Source organism: Rhinatrema bivittatum, chromosome 6 (assembly GCF_901001135.1).
Source record: "Rhinatrema bivittatum chromosome 6, aRhiBiv1.1, whole genome shotgun sequence".
In the NCBI taxonomy this organism is placed as follows: domain Eukaryota; kingdom Metazoa; phylum Chordata; class Amphibia; order Gymnophiona; family Rhinatrematidae; genus Rhinatrema; species Rhinatrema bivittatum.
In genome coordinates, this window is record NC_042620.1 from 253253643 (window position 1) to 253269704 (window position 16062).

The 16062-nt window shown below is 44.3% G+C and overlaps 1 protein-coding gene across 1 annotated transcript in view; it reads right to left on the reverse strand.

Moving 5' to 3' along the window:
- Positions 1-16062, reverse strand: part of SRCAP (Snf2 related CREBBP activator protein) — an 845719-nt gene that overhangs the window by 793662 nt on the left and 35995 nt on the right. The window contains 3 exon segments of the mRNA XM_029606814.1: positions 1858-2118; positions 2210-2445; positions 2869-2938. Of these exon segments, the coding sequence (XP_029462674.1) occupies positions 1858-2118; positions 2210-2302 (354 nt within the window). The 5' untranslated portion in view covers positions 2303-2445; positions 2869-2938.

The window sequence follows — 16062 nt, forward strand, 5'->3', positions numbered from 1 at the left end:
GATGCAGATACAAGTTAAGAAGAATCTCTCCTCAGACAGGTGATGCCAGGCCTTGATTGTGTGCTCTGTACATTTTATTGATGGAGTCAGGGAGATTGAGCTGGGTGACCAAGTGCTTGGGGGAAGTCTTATGCATTCAGGTCTTCCGATGCACTTTTTATAGACTCACTTCAACAGGGCCGACATCACATGTCATGTGCTTCGAGGGACTCAAGGTATCCAACATACTGCGTTTCACATGCATCAATGGGGCCAGGGCATCTGACAATACACTTCGCCTGCGTCTGTGGCACTGACATGGTCGGCACCAGGTGTTGACTGTGTGCCGTTCTAACCAAGACATCCAACTGCTTCCCCAACACACCGTATTTCTCCAGCGCTGCATGCTTCAAATGGCCTATCTTCAGCTCTTTCAGGGCAAGCGTTATATTGGGCACAGGTAGTGCTTTTTTTTTTTTTTTAAGGCGCATGGGTGCTTTCCCTGGTTGTTTCCACTTTTGCGGATAAAGCATGAGTAGGTTTCATACCTAAGGAGTGATGCTCAATGCTCTACTCGGGGAAGAAGAGGAAAGACTGAAGTCTAGTTTTGCCTAAAGCAGTTTCTCTATCTTTCCCGCTCTTTTCTGTTGAGTCCGTGATAACATTTTACCACATGCTGGACAGCCAGACTGGTCATGATCGGGCCCCAAACAGCAGTAGCAGACTTCATGCATATCAGTTACAGACATGAGTTGCTCACACATGCAGGTCTTGAAACCGCTTACCAGCTTTTTTAGTTGAGACATTTTGGATGTTTTTTTTCTTCTGCTGGGTTTTTTCTCTCATAATTAACAGTGAAGTGCTACCGAGGGGCTGCCAAAGCAGCAAGGCAAAAGCCACAGAGAAAAAAAAACATGTAAATATCACTTTTCTTTTTGAAAGAAAAAGAAAGAAAGAGATAAAAAGGTGTGACAGAAGTCTATTTGGTGCCAACCAGATGGTATCACCCAGAGATCATGGCTAACTCAGACTGCTTATTGACAGAAAATAAGGTATACTGCAAGTCAAGAGTGTGCAGAAACTGCGACACTTGCATAGAGATCTTTCAAGAAATTCCTAAAAAGTTCTAGAAGACATCCATTTCCAAGTATCAAGGACATCACCCACATGCACGATATGCAAATGATAACTTCAGAACACACATTCCATAACCCATTTACCTGCCCCCTCTCCTTCCCATTTCTTTCCTCTTCTACACTCTACTCTTTTTGTATTGTTCTCCTCCCTCTACTGTTTCTCTTCTAAGAAAAAATGTTTATTTTTCACAAAATCTCTACTGTTCCCAACTACTATGATAATTGCATTTTATTGAATGATAATTGCATATTTTGTAAACCGTTATGATGGCTCTACTGAATAACGGTATATAAAACTCTACAAATAAATAAAATACTCTTTTTGTATTGTGGGCATGGGGGAAGGGTAGACAGGTCTTGTGCCCTTGCCCATACTTTCCCCTTTCTTACAGCATCCTGTGAGCATAGGCACACAAGATCACCACCCTTCACTCCCCCACCCCCTCGCAATGTAATCTCCAATTTCCTCCACCACCACCTACTGGCAGGAGGATTGCCAATTTTAAGAAGTGCTTTCTTGCTGAAATGGATGCTGCTAGGGAAAGAGTTTACACTACAAGGGTTACAAAACAAATCCAATCTCATGCCTAGAATCAAGTAGCTTAAGAAAGATGCACCAAATCTCAACTCAATGGCAAGAGAAGAGAAAAGGGAAGATAAAAAAAAAAAAAAAAAAGACAGGCAACATGAACAAGGACTATAATAATTAGGGCTTCTCCTGCAGTTTGGATCTGATACGTACGTGCTTGGCCTGTTCAGCTATCTCCGCATGGCTCTTCTCCCACTTCTGCCCCTTGGGGCCCTGGTTCTGCAGGCTTGGATCTGACAGGATCCCTCCCCTACGATGCAGCCGAGGGCTTTCGAAGACTAAGGAACTTTCCCAGGATTCAGAAGAACGGGATAGGCGCGGTGGTGGTGAGATGCCACCACTGGAGGCAGGGATCCCCGAGGAGTAGAGGGAAACAAGGTTGCTCCTAGTCATTCTGTCCAGTTGGGGCACAGTCTATCAATCATAGAAGAGGTCTGTAAATACAAGACAATTTCACACAGTACAGCCCCTATGCTATAAGGACATTCCATCATTTGTACAGTACCTGTGTCTGCAGAAGGTGGGGTTGCTGGGAATTGAAGCCCATGTGCATCTTCCTCCCCACTTGCTCTGGGCGGCTCTCCTGGATAGCGTCCATGACAGCAGGGATGCTGGGTTCCTGCTTGGGAGCATGCTGGGAACCGGCCACATTCTGGTCAGCCGGCTGCCGGGGAGAGCTCTCCAGCTCCTGGGTCCCTTGGCGGCCCAGCCTATGCTCGGGACCGCTTAACTTGCGACAGTCTGTGAGAACAAATGAGAGAGAAGGAGAGAGAGAAAGAGCAAACAAAAACACACTAGACAAAGCCAAGCAGTAACACAATAGCTAACCAGCAAACGTTGCCTGTGCAAGTGTCTCATTGCTGCAAGAAAGTTGTCTCTCAGTCTGAGTAAGTAACGCAGCAGGAACAGGCATAGACTTGCTGCGGGTTACAACGGAGAGGGAGAATTTAATCTTGGCACCAGCTACCAAATCCCAATCTACTGCAATCAGATAGGGACCTGTTTAAAGTGCCTGCAAAGTAACATCACATGGAAACATAAAAGGAAATTGTTCAACCAACTAGCAACAGGATGGCTCTTCAGTCCTGACTAAGTAAAACCCTCTCCCTCTCCTCCTGTCCCCCCTACCAAAGTGGCTCATTGCTCCAGAGAAGACATCCTTACCTGTATCAGCTGTAATTTCTCTCTCTTTGTTCTCCACTTCCACTGTGAGACTTTAGAGGGGATATAGTTTCTGCAATGAGACACACATTATCAATTGTACACTGCAAAACTACAGAAGTCCTGTACTAGCAGAAGATAAAATATACCATTCATACCTCTGAGAATGAAAAAGTCCTACAGCACTAAAAACAAAGGTGGAAAGATACTAGACATTTGTTTGCCCAGTGACAAAAAATTGATTTCTGGTAGTTTCATCCAAGGACCACAGTTTACTATGATGCTGCAGAATCATGGCAACTGGCCCCAACGTGTCCTCTAAGCTATTCAGTGCAGCTGGTTCTATCCTTCCCTCCCAAAGTCACTGTTATCCATCTTGCCATCCCAACCCTACACATTAGCACGGCTGCTGTTCTTTCCCTAAAACCACTGCTTGATCACCCCACCTCAAACCTCTGTGGCACCTGCAGCACTCTTACTTCTCTTACCTTCCCCACCAATATTCCAAAACTGCTACTTCTCTTTGGTTGTCCCATCCCTTTTAATGCTATCATTCTCTCCCTTGTTCCAGCTGCAAATCTATGCTATCCTTCCCTCCACTACCGCCAACATGTCAAAGTTTTGGGTTTTTTAAATTGAATTTTCACATTGAAAATCTAAAAGATACATCTCAATCAGAAACGATTACTAAAGAAAAATTATCCTAGAAATATCTTCAAAACACATTTAAATTCTATGATGATAACTTCCACAATATGGGGGAGAGATGGTCATAAAGTGAAATATAATGAATGCATAATCATTAAGGAAGCAACACCTCCAAAAACTAATTGCTTCATATAACAAACCCTTAGGCTGATGAAATAAGGTGCACTCAGCTGTGCATAAAACAATTCCTGATAGTTTTAAACAATTTTTATATACTTTTTTTTTTTTTTTTTTTTAACTAGGAAGTAGTCAAAACAGTTTACAGTGCATAAATACATAGTAAAAGGAAAGTAAAAACAACTCACAAACAAATGCATATTAGAGAGGATAATAGAAAAATAAATTAAATTTAAAAGTATAAGTAAAAAGGAAAAACCAGTTAGTAAAATAAAGATAGATTTCTGCGGAAGTGTCAGATGGCGGAGCTATAGTTAGACATGGCAGGAGAACGAGGGTCGGTCAAAGGCCTGGTGATACCTAGTCAGGGAGTGTAGTTAGAGCTGATAAGTTGTTTCTGGTAAACGCTTTTTCTAAGAATATCTGGAATTGAGTTCCAGAGTTGGGGTCACGCTACAGAAAACACTCGCTTTCTGGTTATGTCTAATCGTGCAGTCTTAATGGTCGAGACTTCTAGTAGGTTTGTATGGGCAGATCAAAGGCTTCTAGATGGTTTATAAATGTGAAGCTGTGAACATAAGAACATAAGAAAATGCCATACTGGGTCAGACCAAGGGTCCATCAAGCCCAGCATCCTGTTTCCAACAGTGGCCAATCCAGGCCATAAGAGCCTGGCAAGTACCCCAAAAACTAAGTCTATTCCATGTTACCATTGCTAATGTCAGTGGCTATTCTCTAAGTGAACTTAATAGCAGGTAATGGACTTCTCCTCCAAGAACTTATCCAATCCTTTTTTAAACAAAGCTATACTAACTGCACTGACCACATCCTCTGGCAACAAATTCCAGAGTTTAATTGTGCGTTGAGTAAAAAAGAACTTTCTCCGATTAGTTTTAAATGTGCCCCATGCTAACTTCATGGAGTGCCCCCTAGTCTTTCTACTATCCGAAAGAGTAAATAATCGATTCACAACTACCCTTTCTAGACCTCTCATAATTTTAAACACCTCTATCATATCCCCCCTCAGTCGTCTTTTCTCCAAGCTGAAAAGTCCTAACCTCTTTAGTCTTTCCTCGTAGGGAAGTTGTTCCATTCCCCTTATCATTTTGGTAGCCCTTCTCTGTACCTTCTCCATAGCAATTATATCTTTTTTGAGATGCTGCGACCAGAATTGTACACAGTATTCAAGGTGCGGTCTCAACATGGAGTGATACAGAGGCATTATGACATTTTCCGTTTTATTCACCATTCCCTTTCTAATATATGCATCACCTTGCACTTATCCACATTAAATTTCATCTGCCATTTGGATGCCCAATTTTCCAGTCTCACAAGGTCTTCCTGCAATTTATCACAATCTGCAAATTTGATTATCTCACTCTTATTTCTTTCCAGATCATTTATAAATATATTGAAAAGTAAGGGTCCCAATACAGATCCCTGAGGCACTCCACTGTCCACTCCCTTCCACTGAGAAAATTGTCCATTTAATCCTACTCTCTGTTTCCTGTCTTTTAGCCAGTTTGCAATCCATGAAAGGACATCGCCACCTATCCCATGACTTTTTACTTTTCCTAGAAGCCTCTCATGAGGAACTTTGTCAAACGCCTTCTGAAAATCGAAGTACTGAGCCATGAGGAGGCATCGTCATTCAATAGATTATAGTAATTATAGTTTATTCTAAAGTCCACTGGTAACCAGTCAAGGGTGTAAAGAATTGGGGAAATATGATTACTGCGAGAAGTTCCTTTGAGAACGCAGGCCGCAGAGTCCTGGATCAGTTGTAGTGGGTAGAGGACGTTTTGTTGGAGACCAATAAGTAACGCATTGCAGTAGTACAGACCTCTGAATATTAAGGATTTAAGTATTGTTCTAAATTCGTTGAAATGTAAAGTGGGCGTAATCTTTTCAACATACGTAATTTAAAAAAAAAAACGTGTTTTTTTTTTTTTTTTTACCAATGAAGATATTTGGTTGTTCATGGAAAGGCTGGAGTTGATTATGACCCCAAGATTTCAGGTTTTTTTGATGATTGGTAGAGAAGGGTCATTCAGGTCAAGATTAGGGGGTGGACGTAGTTGGAGTTTGTGCACACAAATTTGAGTAAAACCATGAATACAATATTAACATGGGCATTTTATGGATGAGCATTTATCAAGACATTAACTATTTCTCCCAATGCAGAGAGGTATTGGAGAAATTACTTACCTGATAATTTCGTTTTCCTTAGTGTAGACAGATGTATTCAGGACCAATGGGTATAGTGTACTCCTGATAGCAAATGGATCAGATTTCAATCTGACGTCAGCCCTTTTACATATACCCCTTCAGGAAGTGCAGCTCTTCAGTATTCTCCTCAATCATTGTGGATGTATGTGTGACTGACTAATTTGATTAACTTTAATAACTTCATAACTTGGTTAAACTTTATAACTTGATTAACTTGATCTGGTTGAATTGGCCCTCAACCGGAAAGCGGTCGACACCTGGTAGTATGGGTATCCAAAGTGAAGGCAAGCATGGCTTACCCTTGTATCAGTCGAAATTCCATGAGTAACGGCAGCCAAGGGTGGGATGCTGAGTCCATCTCTCTACACTAAAGAAAATGAAATTATCAGGTAAGTATTTTCTCCATTTCCTAGCGTATAGCAGATGGACTCAGGACCAATGGGATGTATAAAAGCTACTCCCGAACCGGGTGGGAGGCTGCCCATGACCCACTTAGTACTGTCCTTGCAAATGCCGTGTCCTCCCGAGCCTGAACATCCAGGCGGTAGAACCTGGAGAAGGTGTGGATGGAGGACCATGTCGCCGCCCTACAAATCTTGGCGGGCGACATTCTGGTTTCTGCCCAGGACACTGCCTGGGCTCTAGTAGAATGGGCCTTGACTTGTAGAGGGGGAGCGTGACGTCACGCTGTGAGATGGCAGCTTGATCCTTAGGCTCCCATCGCTTCCCCGACAAAGCCGCAGCAATCCGCGTTCCACTTGACCATTTTGGCCCCAATTAGCTCTGGGAGCCTGCAGTTACACCGCGATATGACCAGCAAGAAAAAAAAAATCCAGATCTCCAACGCTTCTCCTACCAAAAGGAGAGTAACAAAGATGTGGGCAGCTCCCCCGAAGGGGAGGACGGAGGCCAAGATGGCGGAGATTCGCGCGCTGAACTCCCCGAACCCTCCCTAATTACCTCCGACTCCGCAGACGGCGCACTAACAGACCACACCACCCGACCCGGGCCGAATTCAGAGAATGGTTCGCTGAGATAAGGTCAGATTTAAAAGCTTATCGTCAGGAACTATTAGCACACGTGGAGGAAGTGAAGGAGGACCTCACGGCCCTGGGCCACCGGGTAGGAGATATCGACGTGCAGGTCAAGGGCCAGTCTGAACAAATACTTGCAAATAAAAATGCCTAAGATACGCTCCGAGCTGACAATGCACAACTCACAGCTAAAATCGCAGACCTGGAAAACAGAGCAAGACTGAGCAATCTCCGTTTCAGGGGCTTTACAGAGGCGACAGGGCCTGAAGACTGCCATGTGCTGGTTCGCGACTTTTGCCTCTTCGTGCTCCGGGAGACAAACATGGGGAATTTGACCCCCCTGAAATCCAATTTGATCGAGCGCACAGGGCCCTGCGCGCCCCCCAGCCCAATCGTCCGCAGGACATTATCGTCTGCTTCACTTCATTCAAAGTCAAAGAGCAGATCGCGGCCGCAGCACGGGAGAGGAATGAATGGTCCTGGGAAAATCATAAAATCGCTGTTTTTCCAGACCTCTCCCTGGCGACCCTCCAAAGCAGGCAGTCCTTCAGTGAAGTGACCACGTTTCTTCGCAACAAATCTGTAAGATACTGATGGACACACCCGTTTGGCCTTTCCTTCTTTCACGATGGCATCACGCATAGATGCTTAACTCCGGAGGAAGCCCTACCAAGCCTTTCTAATATGGGCCATGTAGCGCCACAGCCTTTTCAAAAGAGCGCCAGATCCTACTCTGCTCACCCTCCCCACCAGTGGGGAAGCGGAATAGTCTGCTCCGCCGACAATCAGGGGGGCTCCCCTCCAATTCAGGGCCCGACCTGAACTTCATGTTTGCTCAAGCTGTAAGGGGTTTCAAATCCTTCATTGTCAGGGGGTCATATAATTGATATAGCATGAATTTAAATGTTATAATGAATATGGAACGCGGTTGAATTGTTTACCTTTACTATGTGTCAGTAAAGCTGTGGATCGGGGGGGGGGAGGGGGATGGGGGTGTTCCATCTCTCGACTTAGTGATCTCACTCACTTCCTCAACTTGGGATGGGAGTCAGTCTGCTTGGAGGTTATGGCAGACACTGTTTCAGGGGATCACAGGAATGTTTGGGTCCCCATAGGGGTCATGATAATTTGTCTTTTTGCTGTTGTGGTTGTTGATGTGTCGCTCCTCCATGCTGCATATTTTTTGCTAATGGCAGGTTGATTTTTCTATTTCATCCTATATCAATTTTGACATATCTGTTCCTGAAACCTCTATGTTACTCATCATTATCATAGCTGGTATCCCTTGCTCACTAGGGGGCATGGATACCTCTTACATGTTCTCTGAACATGTACTCAATATATGAATGGCTATGATTAAAGTACTCATTAAATGTTAAAGGTCTCAATACTCCCCAGAAGCGATCCCTCTTCTATAGAGAGACGGCATCCTCCAAGCCGGATATTTTATTTGTGCAGGAAACGCACCTAACCCGTAGATACGAAGCATTAATGAAGTCCCCTAAATTTCAATATCAGTTTTTCTCTGCTGCTAATAAACAAGCCAAGTATGCAGGAGTGGGCATCTTTTTTGCATCCCATACGGTGTTAGAGTGCAAGAAAATCATCTCAGATCCACAGGGTCAATATCTACTGTTAGGTGTTACGATGTTTGACCTTGACTTCACACTACTTACTGTGTATGCCCCGAACAGGGAACAGGCTGTTTTCTTTAGACACCTTCAACATATCCTTACCCAACATGCCTCGGGTTATCTTATTGTAGGAGGAGACTTCAATGTAACTCTGTCCCCATCCCTAGACACTTCTAAGGGACTTACTCATACAGCAATGGTCCACACCAGGGCTCTTAAAGATCTCCTATCAGAACATAACCTAGTGGACTCTTGGAGAACCACTTACCCACACTCACGGTCTTACTCATTCTATTCCAAGCCACACGATTCCTACTCCCGCATCGATTACCTGATGGTAGACAAAAACTTATTTCATCTGACCAGCAGACCCGAGGTAGGAATAGTGACCTGGTCCGACCATGCTCCCGTCTCACTACAACTCAGAATACCTGTTGGGGAACATGGCTGTAAATTCTGGTGGCTTAATGACTCTCTTCTACAAGACCCCCTTGTTTATACAGACCTCAACCCAGGACATCCGTGACTTCTTTATAATAAATGCTGGGTCTGTCCCCACCCCAGTCACAGTCTGGGATTGCTTTAAGTCATACATAAGGGGTCATTTCATCTCCCATTCATCCCATGTTAAGAAGAAGAGGGAGGCAGCCTGCTCTCAACTAAGAGCCAGGATAGCAGATCTCACAGCCCAGCACAGTAAATCACGCTCCAAGCACATTTTGACGCAGCTCACTAAAATCCAGAGAGGACTTGCACAGACTCGAACTGGACCATATTACACATGATTACTAAATCTCACTAGGCAACTGCATTTCGAGGGAGGCAACAAAGCTGGCAGGGTGTTAGCTCATCAATTAGAAAAAAACAGTCCTTCCAAAACCATATCCTTAAAATAAAAAATGAAAAGGGGCAGATTGAATCTACTAACTCGGCCATAACAGAGCAATTTCTTAAATTCTATCAAAACTTATATTCAGCTGAATCCCATATCCAGGCTGCGGACATACTTCAATACCTCCAAGCACTCCCCCTACCCCGACTTACTCTAGAAATGCGGGACAGACTAAATGCGGAAATCATGACACCGGAGATCCTTGATGTTATAAAAATGCTCAAAGTGGGGAAAAGCTCCGGGACCCGACAGCCTATCAACCAAATTTTACAAATCATTCAGCCATGCTGTGGCTCTGCATTTACAGAGTCACTTTAATTATTTAAGAGAAGGGGGAACACTTAATCCAGATTCCAATATCGCTGGCATTACTATCATAGCCAAACCTGGCAGGGACCCAGCTCTATGCGCATCCTACCGGCCAATTTCACTAATCAACCTAGATCTTAAAATCCTAGCCAAAATTCTAGCCGACAGGATAAACTGCTTTATAGCGCATATTATTCACCCCGACCAGGCTGGTTTCATTCCTGGCCGTATGGCCAGTGACAATGTACGCAAAATAATAAACATTATATGGGGGGCTTCACATCGCCAGGTTGAACATCTTCTTCTGGCCATAGACGCGGAGAAGGCCTTCGACATGGTTCACTGGCCCTTCTTATTTCACACATTACAGGAAATGGAGTTTGGACCCTTTTTTCACAACTGGATCCAGGCACTTTACTACAAACCATCAGCCAGTCTAAAAATTAATGGCAGGTACACTACTCCCTTCCCCGTGCAACGGGGTACGAGACAAGGGTGTTCTTTGTCGCCTTACTATTTGCCATTTTTCTCGAACCCTTGGCCATTTCTATCAGAAATAACCCGCAGGTGCAAGGCTTCTCTTTCCACACTTGTGAATCCAAACTGTCATTGTTTGCAGACGATATCATATTTACTGTTGGTAACCCTGTCATGTCCCTCCCAATGATTGAAGCAGCTCTGGCACACTTTAGTGCCATTTCTGGTTTCAAAATAAATTGGGACAAATCAGAGATTTTGAATATAACATGCCCACATGATATGGTTTGTAAATTAAAGGAAACCCACGCCTTCAAATGGGCAACTACTAAACTTAAATACCTTGGGGTCTACTTGAGTAAAAATATATCTGACCTTTTCCAGCACAACTATACTCCCTTACTTAAGAAAATCAACAGATTTAGAGAAATGGAACTCTCTCCCTCTTACATGGCTTGGACGACTAGCAACCATCAAGATGAACTTGCTTCCCAGGTTCCTCTACCTCTTTCAGACTCTACCTGTCACGATTAATCGAGCCACTCTGCTCCAATGGCAAAGAAAGCTGCTCCGTTTCTTATGGCGCCACCGACCACCGAGAGTGGCACAAAAAATCCTTTACCTGCCTAAGACTGCGGGAGGCCTGGGTCTACCTAATCTGACCTGGTATTATGCAGCAGCCCAGCTCTGACCCGTCATTGATTGGCACTGTTCTGCTTCCACAAAGCCGTGGGTTGCCTTGGAGCAAGAAAGGATAACATCGGTGCCCTTAGCTTCACTCCTCTGGCAACCTGACAAGACCTGGCGAGCAAATCTTCTGTTAACACCCTGCACAAGGCAAACCTACAATGTGTGGAAACAGTGGAGGCATCAGCTTGTGGGAAACCATGTGTATTATACACTTGCTTACGCCCTCTGGAAATTCAGAGGTATCACTCGTTTACATCATGTTATGCAATAGGACCATCCACTATCCTTCTCCACCTTACAAGAGACCTATCAGTTGCCCTCAACGGAATTTCTTCCCTACATGCAGTTACGTCATTTTCTACTCCATGCTCAAGCTAAGGGACTTTTGTCTCCCACCCGTACCTTGTTTGAGGGCTACTGCGCCTCCTCCAAAGTTATTGGGGGTCTTATCTCCAAAATCTATCAGCTGCTGGCGTCCCGCCCGTTTAGTATACATTCTTACATAACCACCTGGGAAGCCGACCTTCAGAAATCCTTATCTGAAGAGGAATGGGTCACTATATTCTCCAAAATCTCCCGCGGAAATCTCTCTACTCGGATTGTCAAAGCCAACTACAAGATCCTTTATCGGTGGTACTTAACACCGGTCAGGTTACACCGTTGTTACCCCAGAGCGGATCCACATTGCTGGCGGAATTGCCACCAAGACGGGACATTTATCCATATGTGGTGGGACTGTGTCTTTATCAAACCTCTTTGGTCTTATGTTTCCAACTTATTGTCAGAACTCCTCCAGATTCCCTGCACTCTCACTATGGAGCAGGCGCTCCTATTTTTCCCACATGACTCCCTTGCAGCACCTGCACAAACACTAGCTCAACAAGTCTGCACAGCAACAAAAATGGCGATCGCCTACCATTGGAAGAGACCTCAACCACCCACCCCGGACGAGCTACTAAAACGCCTGGATGGTGCTTGCACTCTATCGTCTTACGGCGCTGAAGTACCACAGTCTATCTAAATTTAATCAAGTCTGGGAGCCATATATCTCCTGGAGATCTCTAACTTTCACGATATGATAATTGGATGACTTACTACACTTAATCATACCGATCACTGCTTCAACAAAAGTAATGGCTGGAGTGGCGGATTGACGACCATAACTACATGGGACTGTGAATGGCATGCGGGGGGGAGGGGATAAATATTGTTCTTCATATTACACTGTATTTTCCACTTTAGTTCATACTACAGTTTGCTGTTTTGTTTCAATAAGTTTTGTATACTTTTGCTTGCCTATCACAGCAATAAAACCATAAATTAAAAAAAAAAAAAAAAGATGTAGTTGAGTTCTCCTCAGATGAAGGTCACATAGTCCAGCAAATGGAAGACTTTCTCCTTTATGATTTGGAAAGAATGTGAACAAAACAACTTGGATTTAAGAGAAACACAAATCACAAATGGAATGTTGGGTCAAGTACACTATGCTATTGTGAAAAAAGTGCAGTTACAAAGAATAGGACATTAATGCCTGTAGTTTGCTGGCTCTTCCAGACAAAGTGACAGCGACTAAGAATGCTACATTCTAAATAAGAAGCTCCAAGAAAGCTAACTTCTGCGGCTCGTACGAAGGATTCTTCAGCTCTGCTGGACGATACTGAGATCCCATGGCACAGGTAGTTTAGCAACCAGAGGCTTTGTATGCCATGAGCCCTTCGTGGATTTTGATACCAGAGAATAAAAAGATCAGTTTTCCCCATCCTCGGGGGTGGTAAGCAGCAATGGCACTGTACACTTATTGATGTACAGATACTTAAGGAGAGGGAAAACAAATGCAGATCCTTGGGATTACAAGCAAATGGGTACAAAGAGTCTGCCTGACATCAAGTTGAGAAACGTCTTCATTTAAATCTGTATATCCTCCTTGTGAACAGCTTCCTAGCCAAATTTAAAATGAAACTACTTATTACTCAACATCGATGCTGTCAAGTTGAATTGAGGGGAGGCAAGGCTCAGGTGACAGACGATCCTCCCTACTCATTACTATGGCTGGGTTGGTTCCCAGAGGACCACACCTGTCTAGGCCATACCAGGGTAATAGAGAAGAGTCTTGCTCAATCCTTGAACACCTAAATCATTCTTGCACAAATGGAAGCGGAAGAAAAGCATATAGCAGATCTCCATCCCACTTGGGCAGACAAGCACCTGGAGCAGACAAATTTATTTTGACAAATGGAGTACACTTGACCACTTTCCTGTTGCTTTATGATACAAACAAGCCAGTTGACACCAAGGATCGGATAGCCTGTTTGCCACTTCTTGATCTAGAGACCACTCATGGGGTTGAAAAACTCTGCTGAGGCAAGCCAACATGTTGGAGACTCTGGGAAGATAAGTTGCCTGAAGGAAAACCCAATGACTAAGCACCCACTCCTAAATTCTTTAGGATTCTTGGCAGAGGGTCCAGGACCCTGTGCCCCATTACTTGTTCAAAGAACATTGTTGGTATAGATTAGAATTATCTTTCCCTGAAGCAGATAAGTGAATACTCAAAGCATACCAGATGGCTTGTAGCTCTAGGAAATTGATCTGGAACAGTCATTCCATTGCTAACCAGGTTTCCCACGTTAGAGAACTCTGTATACACACCTCACCCTCTGGTGGATACATTCACTGCCAGCACCATCTGATGAGGTAAAACTCAAAGAGGGGAACTCACTTCTACAACCAATGGGTTCAGCCAGGAGAGGGAAGTTTTCAACTCTTATAGAAGGCTGATGCAGTTGATCCCATTGAAAGCAGAAGACCCACTAGAGAGCTCTCACTGGGACCACAAACTATTGCCACCTAGAGAGAGGATAACCAGGACTGCCCTGGCCATAGCTTGATCTCGCTACAAGTCCTGGGCCAATGCCCATAGACAGATTGCTCTTTCCAATGGTAGGAAGGTCTATCCTCGAGTCTCTTAGCACTGCTGAACTTGATTCTCTGGGTAGGAATGAGGTATAACTTGGCAAAATTGACTATAAAGCCTGGGGACAGAAGGAGCTGAAGAGCCTTCTCCAAGAAGTCCAAATATGGCAAAACGTATCCCCCCTCCCCGACACGTAAATGTGCTGCCACCAGCATCAAGCATTTCATAAAGACTATCAGGGCTACAGAGAGGCAGAAGAGCAGGACCTTGTATTGATAGTGCGCTTTCTCCATCGTGAACCTCAGATATGCCCATCCATCCAGCTCACTGGAGATAAGTGTACACATCCTTCAAAATCCAGGGCATACATCCAATCTCCCACTAGGATGAAGGGTAGAATGGAGTAGAGAGTGTTCATCTTAAATTTCTCCTCTAACAATACCCTGGTCAATATCCATAAATCCAGAATAGGTCTTAATCCACCTCATTTCTAGGAGATGAGAAAATAGCAGGAACAGAACCTCTTGCCACATTGCTCATGAGGAATAATTCTATCGTCTGCTGACTAAGGAGAGACTCCACCTTGAGACAATATTGAACAGAGGGAGATGCATCCAGATTTAAAGCTAAACATTGGTGCAGCACTGGAAGTCAGAAGAAGCAAAACAATAACCACAATCCCAAGGACTCAATGGTCCTTGGTGATCATCAATTCAAAAAAAAAATAGCTGAACTGAATCCTCTCTCCTATTGGAGAAGTTTAGGTTTGAAGTTCAAGCACCAAAGACCCAGCTTAGACTGAGACTGCTGCTGTGCATTAGATTAATGCCTTTCACACGTGCACCCTCTAACTAGAATTTGCTGCTGAGGAAAATGACAAAAAAGGACGTCTCTGAAAAAAATGGACATTTATAAGAGTATGAACATTTGAGGTAGAAAATAGCTCTGTGCCCCCAAAAACAACTGGAGAGCTTCATGTTGCGCCCCTCCCAACAGCAGGTGGCCCCGGGGAATGGTGCTTCACGGGGCCGCAGGTCGGGACGTCGGTCGCTCCCCAAAAGGGAGGGGGGAAAACCTGGGTCAGGAAGGAGAGGTCGGCGCTACCAACTTTCACCTCAGAGAGCCGAACGGAGTCCAAAAAATTGCAGTCTTCTGCTGAAAAGGAAGATGAAACAAAAATACACTTACCCCAACTGAGCCCTCAGTGAGGAAAATGAGAAAAGAAAGAAAGAAAACAGGCAACAGCCTGTCAGCAAGTCACCAGGCTAGAGAGCGATAAGCCAGCACCATCGAAGAGCTCTCCCCCTGCTGTAAGAGGAGCCTTAGCAAAGTGACCTAAACTGTAAAATTAAAAACTTCCTATTTTTTTTTTTTTAAACTTGATCCCCCTGAGGAGGTAGCCCTAAGCTAACAAGCTGGGGACCACAAGTCCCCTGCTCACATCTGCTGGAGTCAGAACGTTACTGAGAGCTGTTACAGGGGAGGCGTGGTTATATGGTTCCTCCCCTGGGAATTTTGTGTTCTGACTCCATCTGCTGGACATGGAACATAACCCACCGTCTGGAATGATCCTGGTATGTACAGGGAATCAGCAGTTGTAAGGTCGCCATAATTTTTTAAAAATATTCTGGAGACTTATACATTGGCAGTCAATTGAAAAATTTGGTACCAAACTATTTTTCAGGCCGATACAGTACAGTGCGCTCCGATGGAACGCACTGTTAGCCTGCTATTGGACGAGCATTTTCCCTTACCCCTTATTCAGTAAGGGGAGGAAAACGCGCATCCAACCCGCGGCACCTAATAGCGCCCTCAATATGCAAATGCATGTTGATGGCCCTATTAGGTATGCGCATGGGATACAGAAAGTAAAATGTGCAGCCAAGACGCACATTTTACTTTCAGAAATTAGCGCAGTGGAGTTGTGGCACTATTGTGTAATTCAATTGTCATTTATGGGGAGGGTGGACAGAAGGTAAGGTGGTGGGGATTGGTTTTAAGGGAGTTAATTTGTAATGGGAAGGGGGGGGAGGGTTTTCCTTTGAGTTACGTGCTATTTTGGTTAAGTACATGTTCAGCCTAAGAGGCGGGAAAAGGGTGGATAAACAGGCAATGTTAGTTTCCAACATCTTGTTTTAGTGGACAGCAATGATGATTGTTGGGTTGGGGGGGGTTCTGCTAGCTTTGAGTTTT